Source organism: Ischnura elegans, chromosome 7 (genome assembly GCF_921293095.1).
Source record: "Ischnura elegans chromosome 7, ioIscEleg1.1, whole genome shotgun sequence".
NCBI lineage: Eukaryota > Metazoa > Arthropoda > Insecta > Odonata > Coenagrionidae > Ischnura > Ischnura elegans.
The window spans coordinates 55,199,103-55,226,984 of record NC_060252.1 but is presented as its reverse complement, the minus strand read 5'-3'; the positions used below and the strand labels follow the sequence as shown (position 1 = coordinate 55,226,984).

Here is a 27,882-nt window from a genome sequence, read left to right as displayed (position 1 = left end):
TTGTTTAAATAGCTAACATCCTGAAGCATTCATTCAGGTGATAGAATCAATGTGCAGCACCATTCAGATATCACTTTTTACTATTTTTAATTTTTTTTGTCATGTTTTCACCAGAGAGTTCTTGACAATTTATTTAACTCAATGTGCTTGCCAAAGTTTTGTCGGCTGTAAGATGGAATTGAATAAAAATATATTTTTTTCATACAAAAAATACTTTTGCCATTGAATCATCACCCCATGGGGTCAATGGCAAACTGAGAATAATTACATTAAAAAATTAGATCAATATCATTTCTAGTACTGATTTTAATTGTTTATATGCATATGTAAATACTTAAATGAAATACTGACTGAAACTAATGTGATATGAAAGGCCGATAAAACATTGGAGGGGAAGCATTTTCTCAATGTTGGTGTTTATATTAAGCGGAAAATACCTACTTGAATTTGAAAAAAATTGAGTAAATTAGACACATGTCTGCACAGAAGACCCAACGCTTGGAGGATTGTTTCAAGGTCTCAACATTTTGACTTTACAAAAAATATTTCCTTATTTAATTATACTGGGAATTTTTTCTGTTTTTCTTAAGTTGAACTCATGAGACTGAAGTGCTTGTGGGGAATCTTACAGGAAAGAGTTGGTGGAGGAACTCCATGAATTATTGGATCCCACAGGAGTTGACATTGAAATTAATAAATATCAGTTCAGGAAAGCTCTTGAAGAATGGGAAAAGAAAATTTCTGATCACAAGTAAGTGAAGCTGAAGAGATTTTAGCTATTTAGCCTAAAATTTCTCTTGAGGAGCAATAATATTTCCGCTTTAGCAAGATATTTTTGTCCATGGAAGTGACCACTCATAGTCAGTTAGCTTATCTAAATGTGGATTCAGTGCTCATGCTATTAGTTAAAAGGTGAGCTAAGAGGATTACTGAAGCTTAATGAAATTCATCAAGTGTAAATTTTGTAATAATATGCATCCTTATCATTTAGTTATTTGGTATTGGTATATATGCACTAAAATTCATTTACTGTCTAACTTAGAGTGGGATTACCTTGTGAGGAGAATCTAATTCCTTATTCACTCTGCTCAGGTAATTTTTTAAATTTTGGTATTCATCTGTCTCATTATCTGGCATTTATAATTAGTGGTACTAGTCTACAATGTGTCGATCTATGAAATATTTCAGTCTTGAGTATCTGTGGATGGTTGAGGTATTTTATTATTGGCCTGTTATAGTCTTTGTTTATTTATGGTAACTCCTATTCAAAAATTCTAAATTTGCTAGGAGTTAACTAATTCATGAAGGTATTTTTGAAATATATTTCATGCAGGCAATATTATCAGAGGAAATATGTCCTTCCATGTGGTGGCACAGCAAGGCCCCCCCCCAGAGCTCTGAGAAATATTTAAGTTCAATCCCTTTTACTTAATTGGATTAATTATGTAATAGTGTAAGGATTAATAAAATATCACTCATAAAGCCATAGAACTCACCATTTTGAACCATTCATCTTCAAAATTTTCTGGGAGAGGGCCCCAGCTCCTCCCACTTACCCTGGCGGGTATTCTATACCCCCCATACCTCCAGTGTTAGTTGCGCCTAAAACATCCCTTAGCCTTAATTCCTAGGTGCTTCCATGAGGTAATCAGAATACGAGAGGCTTAAGTTCAGACTGAGATATGGTAAGCTAAAGATAATATGTAATATTTGACATGATATATTTTATGCAGTGGCACAGCGAGGGGGGGTTTTGGGGGATAAAACCGCCCCCCCCAGAGCTCAGAGAAATTTTTAAGTTTAATCCATTTTACTTAATTGGATCAGTATTACTTATAGCATAGTGTTAGGATTAATCAAATATCCCTCAGAAAGCCGTAAAACTCGCCATTTTGAACCATTATCCTTAAAACTTTTCTGGAGGACGACCCCGCAACTCCTGCTTTCCCTGGCGGGTATGCAATACCCCCACACTCCTAAGTATTACTTGCTCCTAAAACCACCCCAAGCCTTAATTCTTACCTGCGCCCCTGATTTTATACACCTAAATGTATGAAATGTTTGAATCGCTTATTAGTTTATTCATGATAAAATAATTGCGCTAAGTAAATATATCATCTACTATTGTAATTATTTTTTATTTTGTAAAAATGAAAGAGGATGTCTGTTTGTCTGTCAGCTTTACGTTTCCATACGGCTGCATGGATTGCGACCGCATTCAGTACATAGGTGCATATCATGCTCCCGAACCCCATAGTGCTACTTTCGGTTGCTTTCGAGGCGTCCTTTGCGTCGTTTTCTCATTACAGTTAGTCACGTCATGTCATACAACCTCTGCGGTTGTACATCCTGAAGATCAGGCACACATGTTGACACGCTCCGAGGGGAAACATAATTCAAAGGATACTAGACTTACCTATTTATCCTCTCAGTTCTAACCTTTTTTCGATGAAAAAATGTTCCTGTAGGGGTCTTTAAAACTAATTTGACGTTAGCGAGATAGACATATGATGACACACACTCAAACACGTTTATTGACATACATTCACAAATCCAAAAGTAATTTATCACTCTTTTTATTTTTGGTAAATAAAAAAAGCTCAATATGCTTATCTTGGAGTTTCACTCATAACTACTCATGTGATAGCGCTGGTATCTTGTTGTCAAAGTGAATATCAAAGTCAACCTTCTCTTTCTCTTTACCCTGGGTTACTGGCATTTTTGTGCTGTGAACCCCCTTTAATTGTAATTAAAGATGCTTTCGATTTTTATTTTTGATGCATAAATAACGCTATTCCAGAAAAAAAATGCGTATCTTGTACTTCTAATTAAGCTCAAACAATAACTAAAATAACATCGAAGAAGTAAAAATTTCATTAAAAAATGAATAAATGTAACTTGAAAGAGTAATTATTTATTTTTTGAAATATATTCTCCTGTACCAATAATGGTAATGAGGGTTGGGTATATATATTAAATCTTCATCCATTTTATATTGCAATAAAAGGCCTTAAGGTAATCATGATATTATTCTACCGGTTTAAGTATGTTTGCATCGAGTATTTACGAAGTATTCCCGTAGTCTACACTCCCTTATAGATATTCCTCTTCAATTCGCAACAAGTCCTATCCCCATTCATTATATCTAAAAATACTATTCTCTTCCTTCCCCTCCCTCGCTAAAGCATGAATCACACGTTCATTTTTTCTGTCACTTTCGAGCGATATTTTCCAGCGATTTCTCTAACGATGACGGAAAAATGGCCTTTTTACGTGATAATTTTCCACTATGTCTCCAAGGATGAGAATCCCATCGCTCTTTCCGTCGCTGAAACCATCACAACTTCGCAAAATATTCTCGCTTATTTGCAGTTTAGACAACATTAAATAAAAATTCATTGCACCAGTAGCGTTCCTCATTTTTGAGTGCCACTGCAAATGTCTAGGCATGAGAAACTACGCCACTTTTGCGACGCATCACAAGCTTTTTCAATGTCCAAAAAAGCAAGCATTCACGTCCTGGATATATTCTAGGTTCCTCTCCACCAGGTTCCTCATAACCGCTATTATTTGACTGGTTAACTTTCCTTTTCAGGAACGAAATTGATCGTTACCCAAATACTCGTTTGTACTCGCCTCCATTTATCTGTTTAAAAATCCTCAGTACCACTTTCGCCGCGTGAGTAGTAAGGCTGATAGTCCTATAATCTCCGCATTCTGAAGCTTTCTTCTTTTTCGGTAGGGGAATCGGTACTGTTTATCGTTATTAAATGGGTATTTGTATCTAATATCCCTACTTTAGAGCTTTGCGGAAAGCACTCGCGTGCAACCCTTTTTCTGTCGAATTAGTGACCCCTTGGCTTTTTTCGCAGAGAGTAGGCTATTTCTTACGCCGGGTTTCTCTCTTCCCTTCATTCCTTACTCTTTCCTTCTGCGTATATGCCTTGAGCTTACAGTCACCTTCTCAAATTACCTACTTACCTTAGAGTCTGGGTGCTGTTGCAAATCTTATTTTCGTAATAATTAAGAAGAATGACGCGCAATTTCTCAGTGGGCCTCCGTGGAGATAGCAACTATTCTATTGCAACATATTAGTCTGAATCGCCATTCCCCAAATCGTCGTAGGCCTTAGGCGAAAAGCTTGGCATTGCATCGACTCCCATGCGCATTTTCGAGAAGGTCCATCTATCCATAATTAAAGAACACAAAAAAATGTAATTTCCTCACTTTTTAATTCCAAAACTTAACAACCGACCATGGTTTCAACACATTGTGTCATTTTCAAGTGTGAAAAACTTAAAAATGACACATTGTGTTGAAACAATGGTCGGTTGTAGATTTTTGGAATTAAAAAGTGAGGAAATTACCATTTAAGTTCTTTCATCATGGATAGATCGAACTTCCACCAAACAAGCCAGAAAAAAATGTATACGGTATCCATAAGTTGATCCCTTTTCAGTTCGAATATACTTCTTTCTGGATGAAAACTCAAGTTAAAGCCGCAATGAAGTAGGTACATACAAGTGAATCATCAAACGTAGCTTAGCTCATTTTATACTAAGCTAATTTTGATCTAATAAGGACCTAATCGAAGATGAGGAATCACTAGGAAATACATACATTTAAATGGGAATAAGCCGGCTATAAATCCGGTAACGGGAAGACGTTTAGACTGTAGATTTCAAAAGATCTTTTTAAGTCAATAGGACGAGATAAAGCCTTCTCCGCCGAAATGATATAAAGCCGCAAGAGTGCGGATGAGTGAGTGATAACATGAAGTAAAAGTGATTCATGGTTTAATTCCGGAAAGGAAATAACAAAGCGATGAAATGTCAAGGATATACTTGGTGAAACACAGTGGCGGATACAGAAAACACTCAAGGGGGGGGGTGCAAAAGATATATTGAGTTGCCTTTACTTTTATCGTGTTAAAAAATAATAAAGTCACAGGCAGAGTAATATAAAATTTTAATTAAAGTAATTATACACGTATATAAGACAATGCCATCTTATGATATAAAAAAGTCACAATTGTGATTCTGCAATGTTTGGCAATACGGCCGGACCCGCAAGGGAGGGGCGCGCGCCTCCCGCGCCCCCATCTATATCCGCCACTGGTGAAACACGTTAATAGTTCTCAGAGGAAACTTTCCGGGTCATTAAATATCATTAACGAAAACAATAGGCTGACATTATAGTGTTCAGTTATGTTAACGCTTGCTGCAAAGATGTTATAGAGAGTTACTTTTGGATATTCCTACCCATCCACCATTTTTTTATTTTAAATAACACCAAGTAATGTTTCTCCTCTAATTTTTAGAGCCCAGGCTATCGAGCGTACAGTTATCCATTAAGAGTCGAAGAAATTAGCGGATAAATCGCGGATTTAATTCGAAATTTGATTCGATTAGTGGACCGAGGTGGAACCTTCATTTTCAATTGCTTGTATTTTTGGAACTCAAAAATTCTATCTTATTTGCGGTTCAGATAAAATTAAATAAAAATTCATTTCACCAGTAACGTTTCTTTTTTTAATGTTACTTCAAAGGTCCGCATGAAAAGCTACGTAAAATATTGTTGCTAATTTGCAGTTTAGACAACATTAAATAAAAACTCATTACATCCGTAACGTTCGTCATTTTTAAATGTCACTGCAAATGTACAGGCATGGGAAACGACGCAAAATATTATCGCTAATTTGCAGTTTAGTTAACATTTTTTAAAAATTCATTAAATCAGTAACGTTCCTCATTTTTAAATGGCACTGCAAATGTTTAGGCATGAGAAACTACTCCACTTTGCGATGCGTCACTGGCATTTTCACGGTAGTGCGTATATTTTTTCGGAAAGCATCCTGATATCACCCGTGAAAATGGAAGGAAGCATTTTCTTTATTCTTAAATCACTTAGTTTATAACTGAAAATATGGTCAATGTTTTATTCGTGAGTGATGCAACATAAGTGTGCTGCGTCAAATTACTGAGTTTGATAGAGCTAATATTATTTAGGAGCTGAGAAAGGAATCCTTTACGATTGCTAATTGGAATTATTTCAGTGCTGAGTGGGAATTTTATTTTGGAAACTTTAGATTGCTAATTGTCACGGGAAAAAATAGCGCGTGAAAAATCACCTATAATCTCAACCCTACCAGAATTATTGAATATTTTTTTATTTACGTCATTGACTTTTTGAACGCTGGTTTCATCGATGGCAAAATAACGCCCATATCAGGGTCGGATTGAGCATCAAATTCAGGGGGGACGAATGACCTGGGTTCGTGGAGTATGGAATACCCCCGGGAGAGAGGTGAGGCGTTTTTACAGTAGGGAGTGCTCTACGCTCTACGATAAATACAACTCAAACTTCTGTCACGTTTGGGACTTGTATTTCTGTACTTGCATATCCACCTTCTTTACTCCTTTACAAGAATAAAAAACTATTAAATCAATAAAAAGTAACATGTTTTGATAAAATTTGGTGGGGGTCATGACCCCTGTGATCCCCTCCTAAATCCGCCTGTGGTCTAAGTCTTCATTGACCCTCTCATAGATAAGTCTTCAACTATTTAAGTCAACAGAAAATTCCTCATTTACCTCATTCTGTTTGTCAACGTCGATCACATATATTAGATATCATGAAAATAAATAAACCCCCCTCCCCCAGAACTCTGAGATACTTTAAAATTTAATCCATTTTATGTAATTGGATAAATATTACTTATAGATTAGTGCTGGAATTAATAAATATCCCTCAGAAAGTCGTAAAACTCACCATTTAGAACCATTTATCTTAAAACTTTCTTGGGGAGGGCACCTGAACCTCCCGTATTCCATACCCTCCAGTATTAGTTGCTCCTAAAACCCCCTTAATTCCTAGCTGCGCGCCTGTGTTGGTTAACTTCGATCGCGTTGGCATCAGTTTACACATATTTGTACTGTATTGGCCCGCATATATCTTTTTGCAAGTATTATAGCTTCTCAGATATACATTGAGGTAAACTCCTGTTCCATATGCGTGCCGTCATTGTTATCAAAAGATCTTTGTAATCCTAAAAACCTGACCCTGAAATGGTCCAAATTTGCTACGTGCAATAATGTGATAGTTTATCTGTTTCTCCAAATATTGGATGTGGATCGTTGATTATAACTTTCGATAAGCGGCGTTTCATCTGCGTAGGTGCCGCTTTGAGCGGCTATCAGACTCTTTGAGGAACGGGTCTAGGTTAGAAGCCTTTTTTTAGTCTTTTATTATTTATTTTTTTGAGAGATATTTTTCCAAATTACGTTCCATTTTTTTATCTGAGACGAGATACTGTTACTGAAACGTCACTTTAGAAAGGAATCCTGCAGGATTGCTAATTGTAATTATTTGCAATTAATTGCGAGGTTTTTGTATTGTTCTATTGAAAAAAAATTTAAATTGCTAAACGTTACGGAAAAAAATAATGTGTGAAAAAATCTCATTTAATCATAACCTTACCAGAGCCAACTAATAACTAACCTGGTGGGTAAACTTTTCTCGGGATTCCCACCGGGTTAATGTTTTTATAACGGCCAACGTTTCAAGTACCGTCTCGTCAACTAGTAACTAACCTAACAGAACTGCTTCAAGCTAACTCCCACCTAAGCAATATATTTTAAACTTTGGAAATTAGTTTTCTACGCCAATATTAGGGTTTCTATTATTTTCCTCAGTTTTACTTACGTGCGTCTTTGCAGAGAATGCATTGGTCACGCGACTTAGATAATTGCCCATAATATGCTTGAAAAATTGTGGAAAACTCTAGAAGATGTGGCCTTTTATGTATAAGGTTTATTGTTTACGTGGGAAGCACACATCGAATCAAACATATTGGTCTTCGTTGAAACAAAAATATTTATTCTGTGATTTTTGCTCTAAGTTGGTCTTTGTGTTGGTTAAGGCTTTTTTTTTGACACACCGGCTATTTTTTCCGCGTCTCATTTTCATTGAGCTCATTCGAGTCTTTAATCTGTCTAAGCATGTGACTTTACTGCCATCACCTCCTTATCTATTCATTACCTCCCATTCGTGGGCGATGTAAGAAAGATGTCCATTTATATCACGTTTCTGCCAAAGGTTATTTTTGTGCGTACGTTTTCTTCTCTGTTAATCCTAACGATTTCTATTTACAGCTTTAAATTTTCGCGTGATTGAATGCAAAGATATTTCCTCCCCAAGCTAATTTTGCCCTTGGTTAAATGTCAAAATGAAAAACATTTCTGGTACCACTTCGAGCACAATTTTCTGGATGTGAATCTACTTATTTTTCACCTCGAAAAAATTATGATTTCAGCCATAACCTTAGGGTAGGCATAGCTTACAGATTGATATGATCAAATTTGTATGCATAGGTATTCCAAGTAACGGAGTCTGTGGGAATGGATTGGCATTCAATTGTTAGTAATTATCGCATATCAACTAGCGACGGAAGAAGCAAGATAGAAATTATCAGCAGAATAGGCCATTTCACCAAAAGAGAAATTTAGTTACGGCGGTAAACGTAAACATACAAGTAGGAAACAGTTTATAAAAACTTACGTTTAAAGTATGCTTCTCTACGGAAGTCAGGCATGGATAATGAAAGTAGCAGAAGCAAGAATAGAGGCCTTTGAAATGTGATGCTGCTGACGAATGATTAGGATCAAATGGATCGATCGAGTTAGTGATGAGGAAGTCCTAGGAAGAGTAAGAGAGAAGAGAAGCCTCATGAAAACATTGATAAGAAGACGGAACAACCTCATAGGCTATGAATTGAGACATGTTGGCTTGATGAAGACAATCATTGAGGGACAAGTAGATGGCAAGAATGTAAAAGGAACACCTCGAACAAAATGCATGGAACAGGTAAAGAAGGATGTGAATGAGAAGAAATGCGTAGGTTTTTAAAGATTAGCTGAGAGGAGAATTGAGTGGAGAGTTGCGTCAAACTAATCTTAGGATTTTTGATCAGTGATGATGATGATCGGGTGAGTAAATATTTATTATCTTCATTCATTATTAGTATTGGGATCCTAATTGTGTTTTGCTACAGCCCCCATTTTTACCTTTCCCAACCTAGTTTCTTCTGTTCATTAATGTTGTTCATCCTTGTTTCCTACTTTACTTGTCCCAAGCGGTGGCGTACCTATGGAGGGGATGAGGGGATTTATCCCCCCCAAAGCCTCAGAGAAATAAAAAAAATATTTTCTGGATTTGATACATAATAACTGCTTATAATATCTGCTTAAAGTTAAATTTTAAGAACCAAAATGGTTTAAAATGCATTTTCAGGCATGTTAATTTTCAAAAATTTTCATGAACTGCCCTGAGGGAGTAGCCCCCACTTACCCCCTCATCCCGCCCCCAAAGCCCTCCATCCCCCCCGGAGCATATTTCTAGTTACGACACTAGTCCCAAGCACTTGTTTCTTGGTGTTCCTCGAGGCAATTTTAAAAATTTTCTTCGTATTCAAGTCTTATGCGTGGGCTGTAGGTCTTTTTGGGGTCACCTTTTACCGTTCGATCCAGTTTCTTCTTTCTTACCTTCCCTATATAGATCGGGAGTGGATTCAGGATCAAATTTCGGGGGAGGGGGGTCATGACCTGGGTCCGGGAGGTATGGAATACCCCGCGGGAGAGAGAGACGTTTTTACATTAGGGAGTGCTACGCTCTGCGATAAATACCTACGACTCAAATTTCTCTCACGTTTGGGACTTGAACCCGTGCGTTTGAATATACACTCTATTTACTCCTTTACAAGGATGCAAAAACTATTAAACTTAAAAAAATTAAAAAATTTGATGAAATTTTTGGGGGTAATCACTCCTATGACCCCTCCCCTAAATCCGCCACTGATCTAGATGATGGGGTCGATCACCAATTTCAGTTTTGTGATGGAGATTGAAAAACAAAGTGACCCGTACTCTTCCGTTTTTTGATACGTCACCTACTTCTCTAGCTATTCGCAGCGAACAATATGTGGCTTTAAGCCATTCATAGTTGTTAACGTCACCGACTTGTGCCAAGCGGGTCACCGTGGATCAGCAACTCTAAGACCTCGCACATCAGTTTCGCGTGGAACTTTCTTTTCCACACTATCGTGAGCGCTTCCTTCATCCATTGAGCGGTAATCATTTAACGAATAAATGAACCGTAACTCTATTGACGAGACATGCTCATGAAAAGTGAGCGGCAACTTTCACGTGTTTTTTTTTATTTTTAAATTACGAGGGAATTGCTGGACGAAGGTTTTTTTCGTCGTACCTCATCTCTCCCTTACGGTCGTTTTATACGGGGCACGTGATTGCGTAGGTTTGAAATATATTAATTAACTGCATTATGGCGTGAAATTGCGCGAATGCATGCACGAAATTAGAACAGGGGCTAATATACGCTCTCACATCCCTGCATTCTCGCATGCGTTCTAGAAATTCACCGCTTTGCACGACGTAATTTGTGTGCGCCTTCGTACACACGTCAGATTTTGCATTTACGTGTCGCGTATAAAACGGCCTTTAGGCGTCGCAACATCATCTTCGCGTGGAATGCTCTTTTCCACACTCTCGTGAGCACTTCTTTCCTCCAATGAGCGGTTATACTTTAACGAATGAATTCTCCGAAACTCTAATGACGTCACATTATCATGAAAAGCGAGCGGCAACTTTTACGTGTTTTTTATTTATCTTAAAGTGCGAGGGAATTGCTGAATGAATATCAAAAACTCATAAAAGCGAGCGGCAAATTATTCGTGTTTTTTCTAAATTATGAGGGAATTGCTGAATGAAGAATGATTTTTTTCGTCGTAACTTATCTTTCCCTTACATCTACCGAATTAAGAAAATGTGTCACGATTAAGTCTTAGTGAAGGACCCGAGTAGCTTTAAGGCCGTTTTACTCGGGTACGTAATTGCTCTCTCTGACGTGTGTACGAAGGCGCAGTCAAAATTGCGACATGAAAAGCGGTGAATTGCTAAAACGCATGAGAGAATGAATGAAATTGATTTTGAAAAATTGAAATGAAAGGTAGTAGCACATTTCCACAGTGATTTGATTCGTACGAAGCGTTTCGGCTCACAGAGCAATCATCTTGAACCGGAACAAGAAGGGTTTTTTATCAAGCCAAGAAAAACCTTCATTAAGCATTATAAAAATAGAAATACATGAAAGTTGCGGCTCAATTTTCACGAGTTGGTAAATTATTGTGGAAAAATGCAAATACCTTTCATTTCAATGTGTCGAACTCCCATTATATAGGCAACGCTAGAATCAGTTGAACTTATACTGAACGAAAGTGAGATGGAAAATAGCCCGTTCTAATTTCGTTTATGCATAAGTGCAATAATAAGAACTTAATGCAGTTATAATCTGCGCGATCACTTGCCCCGTGTAAAATGGCCTTTTAATTACTTACGGGAAAACGCCAGGTTTTCCTCCAAAACATGGTTTCCTATATTTTTTACCGTCCTTCCTTCACCTACGCAGTCACCTATCTCCTTCAACGTTAGTTCCTTATCGTCCCAGCCCCTCTCCTACGCGACTCCTCCCTCCCAGAGATACAAAGGCCGATAGAGAAACGAACCACCGAACAACCTTATCGCTCAAGACACTCGATTGCCGGCCGGGTGGTGTGGTCGCTCTGCGCGTTCATTTCCATATGGATGCGGGAACGCAGGCCGTGGTAAGCGGTCCCATTCATTGCAGTCGTCGTGTTACCGCGTTCTTGGTCGCGAGGGAGTCTTACGAACAGCGGAAGATGGCCTTCGGGGGCCGAGCCTCTCCCGGATGGTCCTATTGGTGCGCGTAAGTGTGGTTCTCTCTATTTCAACCTTAGTTTGTGCAGCAGTTTAAATACCGCCGTTCGTGTCTTTGTTTGTGTTGTTTTAGGCGCCCCAAATAATTTTGGGAGTTTGAAAAGATAGTGACCAAAAGCGGGATTTATCATGTTCCAGTGTTTTTTCCCGACAATCGCTTGTTTTGGTTCTCTGAAGGTCGGTGGTGCCCGAGTAACCTAGTTTTTTCCCTCTTACTTGTCATCAGTGTTTCTGTTGGTGGTCTTGGTGGATTACAAGTTGAAGTGCTTCATATTTAAAAATTGGGCGTCTCTCTGTATAGTGTCGTCAAGAGCTTATTTTACCGAGTGTTTTCGACGAATTTTTGTAATGCTTTCGGGCCATGGCCCGCATGCGGGGAAGGAATACCTTTGCCCGCAAGGGTTAAATTTATGAGAATGATTAATAAATGTGGTGTCAGTGACAGTGAATGAACGCCCTCAGTTTGTTGGCCGGCGTTCTTTGTGATGTGAAATACACACTAAAAACTTTAGTGATGTGAAATGTTTACCAAGAACAAAAAATCTTCGCAACATAAGTTCTGCATCACGGCAGGGCGCCTTGCCTCGGCACCTCTTGTAAAATGAAAAGTTGATGGTAATCAACGACCGCCGACTCCCGCAGGCATTCTGAAATTGGATTTTGCGGGGTATTTTATCATAAATTAAGAACCATGCAACGCCTTTAGGGCGCGTTGCTGTTTCCGTCATGAGTGAGATGTCTATTTGTTGAGAATTGCGTTCCATTCTTTGTAGTAAACACTTCCTGAAGCCCTTTTCTAGCAATATTTTGCGAATGAGAAATTTACAAAATTCAGATTTAAGTATGGCTAGGATGTCAAGTTTTTCTGAAAGGTATTTTTGAAGTGAATACGTATTACCGTCGAATGTATTCCAAGAGGTGATGCAATCGATAAATGTTTCGTGCCTAAGGTGCATTTGGCATCGTCAATATCCAGGTTGGAGATTGTGTACATTTATGTTTACCTTTCAATTGCATGTGGTACTATTTTTGTAATTTTCATCAATTACTTTCGTAAATATTACTTTTTCAGTAAATGAGCTAACTGGATTCAATTGATTGATTGTTGAAAACTTTTGATTAGAAAGAACCTTGCAATGGCAATATTTTCTGCGGAGGACTGTGTTGAACTTCCGCACGCTGATATTAACACTTTAACTTATCACTATGCTATCGAAATGATATAATGGAAGGAATAGTTGAGATTCGTATCGATCAGTACGATTAGTCAATTTTTATGCTTCACCAGCAGTCTTTATTTACTTACGAAAAGATGTGATCGTACTTATTTCTTCCTTTTGTGAATACGCAAAATTTGTTTTTGCGAGAATCTCTCCAAATGACGATTTGTGCGAATTATTCAGAGTTATAATGATTAAAAGAAGTCATTGAATCATGAAGCTGCTGGTTGGATTACTCATCTGGAAATTTTTTTTCTGTCGTTAAAAAAAATCCGAAAGGTAAAGTTATTAGCTTTTTCTGTTGTAAAAGCCCTGATTTGAAGTGTGGTAAAAAGTTGTATTTTCGAGTGGAAAGAATTTTTCTGTTATTCGACAATAGGTTGCAGCTATTTAATTCAATATTGTAATGAACATCGGATATAAAAGTTTTTCTTCGTTGTGGTGATTAGTCGTTGGTTCTTTTATTTAAACTTAAGTATCATCGTACCATGCCGAGATAGGTAGCTTCCACTGAGGTTAAAATTTTTGATTTGGTAGTTACTGGTGATTTGTTACTGTAGTGAATTGTATGCCTAGCATGCTGCTGGCGGACTTATGATACATGAAATATGTGTCAACTTCCGCCTCCACCACATGGATCATATACATGTATGGAATATACTGTGTCACTGTTTAATCAAGAAGACGAGGCAAAAAATGTTTGCCGTCTCAACCTTGAAAAATTCACTTCGCTTTGAAAAGCTTGTATCAGTATTTTCCATTATCACGCCTATCATATTATTTTTTCACATTGAGCTTTACATGAAGCAGTTGAACATGTCCCTCGCTGCAATCGGACTTAGCATTTTTTATCATTTGTGTACGTCGATGACAGTTATGGAACATTTTTCCTGTACTGTTACACAATGCATTCATTCGTTCATAGCGTCTTCATACTGATTATCTTGACTAAACGGAGTGCGATGTGTACGAGCAGGACAAAAACATGCGGGTGAATCCATGAATGTCATGGCATTTCTAGATAATCGCGTTATAAGAAGCGCGTCTGCTAACGTCTTTATTTACCGGTGTACGTGCGGCACAAGGTGGAGACGCCGGGATGTTTATTAGGCCTCTGAATTCAAGGTTATGCACGGATGCAAATATGCCTCGGAATCATCATACCTTCTTGTGATAGTTAAGGTGGCAGCGATTGACGAATTGCGAATGACTGTGTGATTCAGCCATTGTTTCAAATGTGAGTTAGTTTCTTTTTCCTGGGCAGACATAATTCGTTTTCTGACATACTTCACAAAGGGACATGACGATCTCTATATTATTAATGATGGTTTTAGGATTAACATAGTGAAACCTTTCCACCATGGAAAATGGAAGAATAAACTTTGTAAGGGTAACTGATACATTTGAAAAAAGCATGACCCGAGTTTCATAAACATGGTTATATCGTCAGTTCCAGTGGCGTAACTAGAAATATGCTTTGGGGGTATGAGGGGAGATGAGGAAGGGCGACCTCCCACCCCCCTCCGTATGGGAAAATTTAGGAAAAATGACATGCCTGCAAATACATTTTACTTAATTTTTGCACTTAAAATTTTGGTTTCATTAAGAGGTTATGTTAAAATTTACTGTATGTCAAAACTAGAAAATAGTTTTTGAATTTTATTTTTATTTCTCTGAGGCTTTGGAGGGGGGGGGGGGAGGGGGGATCTATCCCCCCCACACACCCCCCATTGTTACGCCACAGGTCAGGTCCAAGTTATCGAGTTAAAAAACCCTGGTCGTTCTTTTTTCAAATATATTAGTGAACATAATAAAGTTTTTTCTTTCATTTTCGTTGATCTCTATTTTATCTTTCAGCGTGTTATTTTTTGGGGCGAAAGTTTTACTATATCGGTATAGTAGTGATCGATAAGTGAGGGAAAAATTTTTCCTTCATGAATGCTATAGCAGTAAGATCCGCGAGAATACCAATATTTTCGTAAATTCGAGCTTTGCGAGAACTGGAGGTTATATCGCTCTCATTTTTATGTCCAGTATAATTGCATATGTTGGAATTTTCCGCTGTCAAATTTTCCATTGAGGTGGATATAAATGACTTGGTTATATTTCCTCATATGGTCAATCGTTAGCTCTTAAAATTTCGTTATTTTTTTAGAATTATTATTTTGACGCAACTGTGGTATTTTAGCCGAAGATTCTCTTTCTATACGCCCAAATGAATCTTAAAAATTTAACGAAACAGAATCTTTCGCTTGAAATTTTTTGGAGAATGAAGCTTTTTAAGAACTTGAGATCCCATTTATCTTGGACAAGAAGAAATAAATATGAGGCTGTCTCTTAGGAGAGAATAAAAAACTCAATACTTCCCAACGCATTAGAACGTAATATTGCCTTGCATGGACTGTAGCCAAAAGTATGACCTTTTGCTCGAAGAGTTTGTGGTCAAGATACATAAGAATGGGTATATAAGAATTTTTCATGGGGAATAATATTTTACAGGGAGCGTGAATCTGGTGCTTTAAAGAAAAAATGAGGATGGAATCTATTCCTGGGATTTTCGAATTACCTGTAAATACATAATAATTCGTATTTTTATCAAATATATGTGTTTTTCACTCTCCAAAATGTTAATGCAAGTTAATGTCTGTAAGTGATATCCGTATGTACACTACGCTGTCCTATATCCGTTCGAAGTTTTGTTTCCCTCGCCTAATGAAAAAACTGGGAATCCCCATGAAATTGAATCGACATCACTGCTTGCACCATAACGTTCGTCATATGAATGCAACAAGATAAACCTGTTTGGAAGTCTGTGTTTCTTGAACGATGATGGGTGATTACGTCAATTAGAACACATGTATGCCGTTGTTCATTTTTTGCAATGAAGTCTATTATCGTTCTAATAATTCTGGCAGTTGAAATGTGCTTTCCACTTTAGTTTTCTCCTTTATTTTCCTGAATACAAGCTTAAGGATGAGAAGTTTTGTTTCTTCTCCTATACATCCCTCTCATCTGCATATGTCGCTGAAACCTCCCCTTCCTCAATCCTAGTAAGGATTGCGGAAGTAACAGTTTATGCTGGAAGTAAATTTAGGGCCTCTTATTTTATTGACGAATGCAGTATGCACTTATTGTTATCCACTTTGATTATAGATAGCACTCTCCACAAGCAATATGGGGTCCTACCGTGAAATTATTTTCTATTTGTGCAAGGCAATCATGTATGAGGGTAATGTTGTATTAAAAAAATGTTGAAAATTTGATGGCTGTCTTTATAAGGAATATGATTCTTAGCGTATCATTCAGATTGAAAACATTTCACTGAGAAATCATGAAATATCATTTTTTGCATCGCATAACAGTCGGTGCCTAAGAATACAACTCATTTGGCGTATTTAAAACTTTAAATTTTTGATAATTTCCATAATTACATTTCCAACCACACCTGGAAGAGTTAGGGAATTGAAATTTTCAGAATCTACAGTAGTTTGGATTAACTCTTGCGCACTTATATCCATGAGTTACGACCTTTTTAGCTGGAGTTCAGGTTTATGTCCTTAAAAATTTTCGTTTTTGATCAAGTCACCTGTTATCAATTTCACTTTATCAAAGAATAAATCCTTTTTCTTCATAGTTCCCTGATTTTTTAATTCTCCCTCATTTCCGCTTTGAAAGGTAAATAGCTTTTTCATGGCTTACCTTGTTTACTGCTCTTACTTTTGTGATAGTATTAGATCCTTCCCTGCCTGGTAAATGGCCCCAAACTATTGCGTGGATCAGATGCGGGCCCCAGATCTGTGGGCTGGTTTGATCAACCTGACCAAAAAAAAGGCTCATTTCAAATGCAGTTCGCCCGCATCCTAAAATTTGAGTATATTCCGCTTCAGTCCGGTTATGAAAACATAATATGTGGAGTGAATGGTCGATTACTAGGGACAGGGAAAAGATCATTTAAATTCTAAGGAATGAGCGTGGTTGAAGCACTCATCACATAATGCGTAAGTGTTACTATGAGGGGATTATGAAGAGTAAGGTTTCCAATTTTTTTTTCATAGTTGCTGAAGTTTTTTGCCAGTGCTTATTACATGATTAAAAACGTTGAGCATTGAGGTATTTTTTTTATATAGTAGTCCTTGTCGACATTCCGCATCCGTGAGACGAACTTTTGTACTCCGTGCTCGAACCAGCTTCCCGTAGGTAGACAAGAATCGCTTGTTGAACATCATCGTTGTCAGTGGGGGGGGGGGGGGGGGGGTGTCCAAAATCAGGGGGGGAACTTCTAGAAAAAAGGGTACATATGTACCTACTAATTGCAAGAAATATTTTGAAAATTCATGGTTTTTCAATATTTTTTCTATTATGAAGGAAAATAATTGTGTTTATATATGTCGGGGGGAGGGTTCCGTAACCCTCCGGACCTCCCGGCCTACGCCACTGGTCGTCGTTCGCGAATTGTCGCCCTCCCAAGTATTTTTTAGGGTCCGAAGGAATTTATATTCACAGGGAGTAGTAGTTGGTGGGTGATCAATCACCTTCCATCCAAATTTCTCGATGAGTGACGCAGTTTTGTGGGCCATATCCTGGTCCCTTGTCGGCATCACGCCTTGTCCTGGTGCAATCGACCGCCTTTTGTGAACTTGCCGCGTATTTAGTTCTGATTAGCCTTTCGTAGTTTGCTTAGGGTCTCATTGCGCCTCTCATGGATGATTTTTGTATCCTTGAGCATGAAATCGACCTGCAGGACACATTTTCTGTCCCGTGAGACGTTAGCCATAATCTTGCCCACTGATTTTGAGATTTACACTGCTCGTCATGAACGTTGAGGTGGCAAGCAGTGTATATTCTACACCATTTTCGTACATTTTTCAAGTCTATGCACTTTGGACAACACACTTCTTCCGATTGGCAATGCATTATAATCAGAGCAACCATCTTCCTATGCAGAAACTTTTATGACAGACCGCAGTTCACACTTGACGGGAGCAGTAATCGGGACGCTCATCGCGAATGGGTGCTGCGCTGATAATTATATTAGTAATGAGGAACTGTTTATGCGACGGCCAGGGGTTATGACCAATAAAAACGGCAGGGATTTTCCGTAGTGCTGCATGCGGCGACGCCTAGGCTTTGGAGACCTTACTTATCACATGCCCCTTGTAGAAAGGAGTTCATTATCAGGAATCATACCAGTTTTCCTTAAGCTCAAAGCTTTTAGTCAAATGATAAATAATTTTAATCGATAAAACGATTGCCTATTATGCAACTTTTTGAAGTCAGACAGTATTTGCATTTTCTCTGAATTATTTTGGATTCTTGTATGATCCGCTACACAGAATTTAGGCATAAAAAATGGTAAGCCGGTATTTTAAGAACTGATTATTTATTAAACCATTTATATTTGTCCTTTACTCGCAAGTCAGTTGCTGGTACGTGGAAGTGCGCGATTACAATTTTGCAGTTTCCATTTTTGAAATGGTAGCTGCTTCAGTTTTACGAGTGATCGATGATTTCTCTTTCTTGCATAGATATCGTCGCATTTCTAACTGAGAGAAAGATTATTTATTTTTTTAATGGATTTTTAACTATCATTTCGCATTCAATTTAATAGATGTACGGAACCAAGCGTCAGCTGGAGAAAACTGATTGTGATGCAGCATAATAAATTATGTACTTCATTCGACGAGCCCTTTAGAAGCGTAAGAAGGCAGCGCCGTAGCGAGGGGAAGGATCCGGAGGGTAGGACCCCCCCGAAATTCAAAATGACAATTAATTTGCTACATAAAAAAAGTATTGAAAAATCGAGAATATACCCAAGATTTGTTTGGAAAATGAAGTTTTTTTCGATTATGGAGTGTTTAAAATAGGTTAAACCCTCTATTTAGTATCCTGATTTTAAAAAATCCCCCTCCCCTGGTATTGGACCCCCCGAACAAAATTTCTGGCTACCCCACTGCGTGAAGGAGAGAACTATTTGGTTGCAGTTCTCTAACGGAAAAATGCTGATAGCAATATGTATAATAGGATGTAAAACTGCTATTTGTTTTCTAATAAAATGGTTTTACGTAGTTCCATACATTGTTTCTCTATTCCTCGTACTCGTCCTATTTGCAGACCTTATCTTCGGTGAGTCTTTATTGAACCCCATTAGTTCTCCTGCGCTATTTTAATGCGTCTTGGGAAAGAATAAAATACTTTTCATTTCTAAAATGGCATTATGTATGAAAGAAAGTGTACCATCTCTCGATAATTGGTCTAAACTGACCGACAATTTTTCGGAGCGAAATAAACGTTGATTTTTTTAGCTTTAAAACATCTTCCCATCTAACAACAATATCAAGAAATAGCAATTGCATATGCGCAAGATGATATTCAAATACTATTTGCCGTCCCAGGAGTCCCGCTGGCGCAGTGAACCTGATTACGCTTTCGCCTAATCTTGTTTTTACCGCTCATTTAGATTTGTGCGTAATGAAGAATTGTATTATTAAGGGAACGAATTTCTTTCCCTTCCATTGAAAAACTATAACTTGCATCGAATCTTGCTATTTCTACCATTAGGGAAAGTATTTAGGACTGAAATCAACTCCTGGATGGAGTATCCAATGTCATCAGCATCACCACAAAATGTGCCAATGGTAGAAAATTTTCCGCCCCATTTCACTAGTTAGTCATTTCTCTGAAACTTCCTCCAAAATTATGGTCCACTATTTATCAATGTTAAATAGGCTGCACTTTTGGAATACCCATTTTCGCTATAGGGGAAAATATAGATATATTTCTGTATTTCCATTTCGGTCAACGCAGAAAAAATGTGAATACCATTTGATTAATGAGAGGCGAATTTAAAATTAAAGGTATAGCATGAAACGCCTGTATAAATTTGATTGGCTTTTTGCATTTTATTTTAGGGTTTGGAATATATTGTATCATAGTTCCATGCATGATCAGACTTCTTTAATCAAGACACCTTAGTCTCGGCGCTTAGAGTTTAAATATGGTTTACATGCTTTATTTTTTGATTATTTTGGACTCGCATTTTTGGCCCTCAGCATTGAGGAGGATGGAATGGGAGTGGAGCTCCCCACTAATCCAAGAGGAATAATTTTTACCTGAGGCTATTTAATATTTTGAGCCGATTGTCATTAACGGATAACGCGCAGAATATACTGATTTGTAGGCCATCTATTAAGGAAAACGAGCAAAACTGTTCAAAACAAAAATTAAAGGTACAAAATGCTTTTATCATCCTAAAAAGCCATTATCATCAATTTTTGTGTTCCATGTTGCCTATGCTACAGGATGTCTCCCCGCAACGTTTAGTTTGGTCCAACTCTTACATTTTCAAGGTTGTTCCCCCTTCTTCGTTGGAGTTTCATAAGGCTTCTCTTCTCTCGTACTCCTTTGAGGACTTCCTCAATGATCACTCTGTCAACCATTTGATTTTCATCATTCTTGCGTGACACCACATTTCAAATGCCTCCACCCTTGAATTCTCGACTGCTGTGATTTTCCATGCCTCACTTAAGTATAGAGTCATACTCTAAATGCATGTTTTGATAAAAGCCACACAATATTAATTTTTGCTAAGAAATTTCAGCTAAATGCAGATGAGCATCCTCGTACCAGCGGTGTCAAAAATAACCTTTTCGTAGGTTGTGATTTTCAATTGCTATTGAAAGTAATTATAATTATTTATATGGCCGTGAAGATGTAGTATTATGCTTGGCAGCTCTATGTCATTATTTACAAATAAATTGCTATATTTTGAAGTGCTTAAGATCTCCATTTCATTATATTTAAAGTTATTTTCTATGATTACTTATTTTATCTATTTGGCTTGAATTTCATCTATAACTTCTTTTTGTGCTGTAAAAATCAAATGGTTTTGTGGAAATTAGTATTCATGGCCTTCATTAAATGGTCAGATTTGTGTAATAGCAATTTTTGTGTACCGAGAAGTATGCAATGGTGGAAATTTATGATATTTCTTTTATGTTCAGTTTTCATGAATATTTGATTTTCATTTATTTCCACAGGCCTGCAGATAACATTGAGATAATTCCCAGTGTGCCAGGTAAGATCATTAAGAGAGAAAAGCCGATAAAATAGCTCTTGAAGTTTTGTCTCCAAGTTAAATTTGCACATTGATATTGTAACGAGTCAACTGTTCCACAACTTTAATCGCTTGTTTCTTAATGCTCATCTTTAGTACTTTTAAGTTCTGTGGATCAAATTCATGAAAGAAATAAGTTTGTTACCTCTCGATAATGTGCCTGTATTATTGGATTATAGATCTTTTATTCATTGATTGCTTCCAATTATAAAAATGTTTTTATGATTCCTTGTAGCATCTCATGGATAAGTTCCAACCTAGTAAGATGCCTACTTCATTCATAAATTAATTATAATTGGGTACTTAACAGTCTCATGTCAATTTTTTAAGAGACTAGCAATAGTTTTCTTTTAAGTTCTATGGTTAATATTAACCGATCTGACATTTAAACCAATAACATGATTTACCTAAGCCAGAAAATAATTGTTTTTCAGATCAAGATGAGAGTGACTCTTTTGAAGATAGTGAAAAAATTTGGAAATCACCTGTAAAGTGAGTAAATTCTTACCAGTGGACATATGATTAGCAATATATGTAATGAGTTTGAAAATGCAGGATCATAGCTTCTAGACTGAGAATATATATCTTATTATTAGAGAAGAAAATTTTGGGGTTGGTACGGAAATAATTCTTACATTTTCAAATATGAATATACATGTGCATACTTAACTTAGGTTCTTATATGGTAAAGTCGTAAGCATCATCCATGGTCCTTATATACTGGTTGCTCATCTCTGGCTCGGGAGTGTTGCTTCGATGGATGCTTTTACCCCTCAAACCCCTCCCCTCAAACACAACTCTTGGCATAGTCGTGCTGCGACCCAGGGGAAATATGGAACTAACTGCACTGTCGGCGGGTCTGCTAAGTTTAAAATTATTTTTATAAACAATTTTTTATTTTGTTTAAATTTATAACTACTTTGGGATTTTTATTTTCAGCGATTTCAATACATTCAATGACTCAGATGGTACAAAAGAACAACTGCAACACTCAAACCATGAGCTAATTTTGCAGAAGAAATGGCTGGAAGAGCAAAATTCTAGTCTAACTTCTATCTTAAAGAATTCAGAAGATTCTAATGCCTCCCTTCAGACCAACTTTGATAATCTGAAGAAAGAAAATGAGTAGTAAGTAGTTTCTCATGGGGCATCCCTTTATATAAGTATGTACATACATTGCAGACTTACAATCCTTATGAGATGAAATTCTCAGATGGTATGAATATCATTGCATATATGTATATCCTAGAATGCTCGTGCCTAAGATATAGGTAATTTCCCATTTTAATTCACCTATTATTTTATTTTAATGCAATGAAACTGATTTTAACATTCAAAGCTGAAGAAAGTATGGGCTTAATTAAACAGTGCACAATTTGTTGTGTTATTTAATCTTTCTAAGAGAGTGACCAAGAAAATTCTCTATTATTGATATTTTGGTCCTCTCTTGAATATACCACATGAGCGTTATAGGAATTGAACTACATACCTACTACAATTATAATTTGTACGGAAGGAGTGCAATCATCTTATTGGGTAATGGAATTACAGAATTAATTCATATGCAACATTTAGTCTATTTTTTCCAGCACTAGTTGCTATTGATTAAGTTCAGAAGTTGTGCTTTATATGTTTTGAATCATAATTTTATGCAAAAATCTTTATTTTACCACTCTCCTTGTCCGTTGTACATGTAGTGTGGACACATGGAAAGAATTTATAAAAGTTTATATTTTGTCTGGAATAATTATTTCATGTTCAATTTAATTATGGGATATTTAATGCAGCATTTTATCCATTTTAGTTGTTTCCTGATTTGTGCTAGAATGGTATTGATCATTGGCAATAATAAGGGGATATATCCCCCTAAAGCCTCAGAATTTATTTTTACCTGTTGTGATGATTTCCTGTGGAATTATGAGTGAAACCCAAATTTGAAGTTTCAAAATGATGTTAAATGTATTTTCACACATGTCATTTTTTTAAATTTTCATGAATCTCCGTCACCTGGAGGGGAGGGGGTCGCATAGCATATTCCTAGTTAAGCCACTGGTACCTATTGATATACATATATGGGTAATCTCTTCTTGGGATTCCCACCGGGTTAAATTTTCCATATTAGCCAATGTTCTAACATTTTACAACAAATATAATTTTTTTTATGGGACATCATATTACTAATTCTGGGCTTGAAAAGTTGGATAACATGGAGAATTTAATCTGGTGGGAATCCTAAGAAGAGTTTATCCTCATTAATTGTCGGAAAAGCATCGAATCCTATTGATACATACTAAACATCTTTTATAAATCCTAGCTTGAAGCTATCCCTTGAAGGAATGAAAGTTTTAAGGATAGAAAATGATGAATTGAAGGAACTACTTTCAAATGCCGACGGAAAATGCCTACAGCTAAAAGAACTCTCCGAAAAATGGGAGCAGGAAGCAAATAGCTGTCAAAAAGCTTTAGATGAACTTGAAAGTGAGGTATGTTTAGTAAGTTAAGTTACTATGTAGAATGTATTGTTCCAAAACTTTAAGGAGAAAATGAATGAAGAACCATTTCATGGAACTAATGTACAGTGTAACCTCGTATAACGACCACAATCTGTTCCAGAAAGCTTATTGTTATCCGAAATGTTTGCTATCTGAAAAATTTTTCCCCATAAGAAATAAAGGAAATAGGAATAATTGGTTCCTAGCTCCTATTGACTCCCTATTACATATACGAAAGTTACAGGCTATATATATGCTTTTTTAAATGAGAAGAGTCATAAAGCAGTACAAATTGAGTTAAATATAAATAAAAACATTAAAGAAAGCATTTAAAAATAAGGAAACATAGGAAAACTAACCGTTTTCCATGCCAAGTGATGGCATGAGTGGTTTTTAACTTATATAATTCACTTATGATTGGTACAAGTGATCACTAAAGGAGCGTGATAAGAGTAACTTCTGAAATGTCTCTGGAATCCACCAACACGCTGCATGTCCTCAATGAGAGTGTGTGTGTGTAACTGGATGACGATGTATTTATACATGCGTAGCCGGCGACATTGTATTTCTTTGTATCCATTTGGGATCACACAGCACCGAACACAAACATGGCTGCTACACATCTGTTTGCTAGCTGAAATTTTGTTCGCTTTTCGAGGCAAATTTTTAGTGAAATTTTTGGTCGTTATCCGAATTGTTCATTACCAGAGGCGTTCGCTCACCGAGGTTTCACTGTACTTGATCAACTAGGAGGAAATAGCCTACATGTATCTCATGGTATACCAACTCATGAAAAAATTGAGTTTTTTTTCCGATGATCATAAAGGGCTTAACCTTAATATTGTGGTTTCAAGGCCTGAAATAGTGCCATTAAAAATGTATTCTGCAGCAATGCTCAGTAATAGAAAGATAGAGGTTCAAAAGAGTAATATCAAATGGAGACTTTGGAAAATGGACTTAAAATCCTGTATTATTGTACTAAAAGTTCTTTTGCTGAAAGTTTAATGACAGATGGACAGCTAGAAAAGCATTGTCAAGAGGGGAAATATCTGGCCAATAGAGTTATTATGTAATTAAAGCTTGCTTTGAAAGCATTTATGATCTGCATTTCATTTATTTTAAGTTTTTGTGATTATTGGATCTTATCTGAATAGAAGTAAAATTATCATGAAATTTTCTCTTAGAGCTTTCCCAGCATGTATATTTGTGCTTGATCGATGACTGAATACATAGCATACATTTTTTCTCACGGAGCATTCCCTGTATATTCATGTTTGATCTTTGAGTAATTAGTATACCTTTTGGCTTTAAAGTTCAAAATTAGTAATTTTATCTTCCTTTACAGAAGAATGGGCTGAAAATAGAACTTGAACTAAGCATTAGCAATGAAAAGGAATTAATTGGAGTCATTGAGTCTCAGTCACAAAAGCTGGAAAGTCTTACCCTAGAAAAGAAGGCCAGCGAAGAAAAAATTGCTGAAGGAGCTGTTAGGTGTGAAGAACTGCAGGCCAAAATTGAGAGCCTGAAGATGACAATCAAGGTGAGCTATTTTATTAATGAAATGAATTAAATGATAAATTTTCAAATTTCTTTGAACCTATTGTATTAGAGGCGAAGAAATTGGGGAAAATTTAGTACTTACATGATTTGGGCAGAGAATTGGGTATATGATGATGGAGTTAAAACCTACTTTAGCTCCATTAAATGCATCCTAAGAGCATTATGTTTTTGAAGTAGCCCTCTCCAGTTACTCTCATCTTGAATTAGATTATTTTGAAGTTGTGATAGAATATGCGGATGCTGCATTGAAAAATTTCATTGTTCACTTATGAAAAATATATTAATAACTTTCTTTTACCTCTTTAAATCAAATGAAGTACCATCAATTCATTGGCTGCCTGACACATTTTTTTAACCGATGCATTAAATTTCGAGAAAGTGATGTACAAGCAGAAGGTAGGCATACATTTGTTAATCAGGCTTCCTCTGAAATATCTTCACCAATGACAACTGGATTCAAGCCATTGGGTTGGAAGGTGAATACTTAAGCTAGGATGTTTAGGAATAGGAATTCTAATCCCTTCATGGGTGGTTTGATGCAAATTTTTTTTATCATTAACATTACCCATGTTGTTGGCACTTACCTAATTAGGGAACGTGTAATCTAAATATTTTAATATGCCCTTGAATGTCATTTTGCTGTATTTGATGAAGAGTTCAGAATGAATGTATTTCGAATTTTTCCTTATATTCCCATCATTCAGACATTTTTTGATGAATTTTTAGGAAGAACCCATATTTGGTGATATGTATTTGGATGTTCATGGTTAAATAAAAACACAGTACTATTCCACAACCTTATATTTTTGCAGTCTACTAGTTTCAACGTTTACAACATCATTATCAAGACTAACTGAGAAAAGCATACAACATCCAGCCTTATTTATCCAACAATAGTGTGAGGGAAGGAGGAGGGGGGGGAACTAAATGAGGAGGAGCATTGAGCATTGTTGGTTGGGCATTGTTGGTTGGATAGGAGGTTCAAAACAAAAAGTATAAAAGCTTGGGGAGGTGGGGTGGGGGCAGGCAGATAAAAGTCAGGTGGTAACAAGGTTAATGAGAAGGGGAGGAGGAAGGATTGTCAAGGAAGAAGTCAGATTTTAAAACAGTAGATAAAAAGTTAGAACATTTGAATACAGTCATATCATTAAAAATTTCGATGTTACGTGCAAGAGTGCATTAGGTGATTTCTAAAATTTCTAAAATATCCAGTTTTACACTTTTGTCATGTACATGTAAAATTTTAATATTAAAATCACTGTTGTGGCCGGATTCGGACAGGTGTTTAGAAAAATGGGAAATGGAGTCTTTCAAACGAGCACTTCTTTTGTGTTCATCGACACGAGTTTTAAACTTGCGGCCCGTTTGACCAACGTACACACCGTTGCACTCGTCGCATGTCAGGGCATAGACACCACTTTTGTCTTCAGGATTCACTTTGTCCTTGGAGTTAAAAATCACTTTACCAAGGGAGGTCGGGGAGTAAAAACACACTCTGTATTTGTCTTTGGGTATGAGGTTGTGAACACTGTAAGACAGGGGGCCAAGGAAAGGTAATTTGCACCACCGTTTGGGTTCTGTTTTGGGGACCGGCAGCAAACTGGTTAGGGAGGGCGATACTCTTATTCGTTTTTTTTTTTATTTTATCTGGATGTTGTTCTTAAAATATCACCATGATTTAGACTTCTTATGAGTAGCTTTCAAAATATGTTTCACACCTATTTATTTAGTTAAAAACTATTTTGGCCAGGGTTTATTGGAATTTTGTACTCTCTCTTAATTATTTATAGAATCATGAGGAAGAAAAGGAAGAAATGGAAGACACCTTAGCCAAAATGCAGCAGCAATATTGGACTTCGTCACCTAGAAATGGCTTGGAATTATCAAATGTAAAGCTGTCTCCTAAGGTATGTGCACTTGACTTCGATCTTGTATAATTTTTTTTCTTGATTACACACTGTTTTATTCTTAATTAATCTAATATCCCTATACCCTATGTGACACAGCATGGATTATTATTGTTTGAATATTGTGCTGAAAGGCTGAAAATTCGAGATAATTCATGTTACGAAAATATGAAGTGAAGTTAAGCATAAAATACACAATATGTATGCAGATACTTCACAATATATCAATATCATCTAAAGTTATTATCCATTTTTTATAATCTCATGTATTTATTTATATGTAATCTCAACCTCACGTATTTACCAAAACAACTAGTTTTTTCAACTGTATTAAGTGAACTAGAGACAATCCCGATTCAGCATAAAATGCATTCACTTTATGTTCGGTCCTGCGAAACGGATGAATATCATTAAGGGAGGGTGTACTATAGCTCACATCCGCACCTGTTTCGAATACATGCTTCCTGCAGCACACACATGTAGCACGGGTTGAATACCTCGAACTTAGCACGGTGTACGCTATACCCTGCGGAGAAATGGGAAGATGTGCTCGTGAAATATATATACGCCCGTTAGAGGTCCAAAATTGGTGATGAAAGGAGAATTAAGTAGTAGGAAAATTTTTATTGTGTGCTAAAATCTTTGGTTTAGAAGTCGAATGCAATAGTCGTTGCTGGTTGTGAGTCTGGAGTGCTTATTGTGACGATGTTCTATTTAAGTATTTATTGCGACGGTGCGACTGGAAAACAACATGCAACATGCGTTTCAGGAGGAATGTAC

General features: G+C 36.8%; 1 protein-coding gene across 4 annotated transcripts in view; it reads left to right on the top strand.

Moving 5' to 3' along the window:
* LOC124162852 overlaps nucleotides 1-27,882 on the top strand; it is a 269,833-nt gene that overhangs the window by 5,962 nt on the left and 235,989 nt on the right. For 3 of the 4 annotated variants that reach the window (XM_046539526.1, XM_046539529.1, XM_046539528.1), the window contains exons 4-10: nucleotides 632-751; nucleotides 21,067-21,104; nucleotides 21,578-21,635; nucleotides 22,083-22,271; nucleotides 23,458-23,626; nucleotides 24,981-25,175; nucleotides 26,986-27,102. In XM_046539526.1, coding sequence (XP_046395482.1) covers nucleotides 632-751; nucleotides 21,067-21,104; nucleotides 21,578-21,635; nucleotides 22,083-22,271; nucleotides 23,458-23,626; nucleotides 24,981-25,175; nucleotides 26,986-27,102 — 886 coding nt within the window. Of the gene's footprint in view, nucleotides 1-631; nucleotides 752-11,612; nucleotides 11,800-21,066; nucleotides 21,105-21,577; nucleotides 21,636-22,082; nucleotides 22,272-23,457; nucleotides 23,627-24,980; nucleotides 25,176-26,985; nucleotides 27,103-27,882 lie in introns of those variants that run through there. The other variant, XM_046539527.1, reaches the window with a different exon arrangement.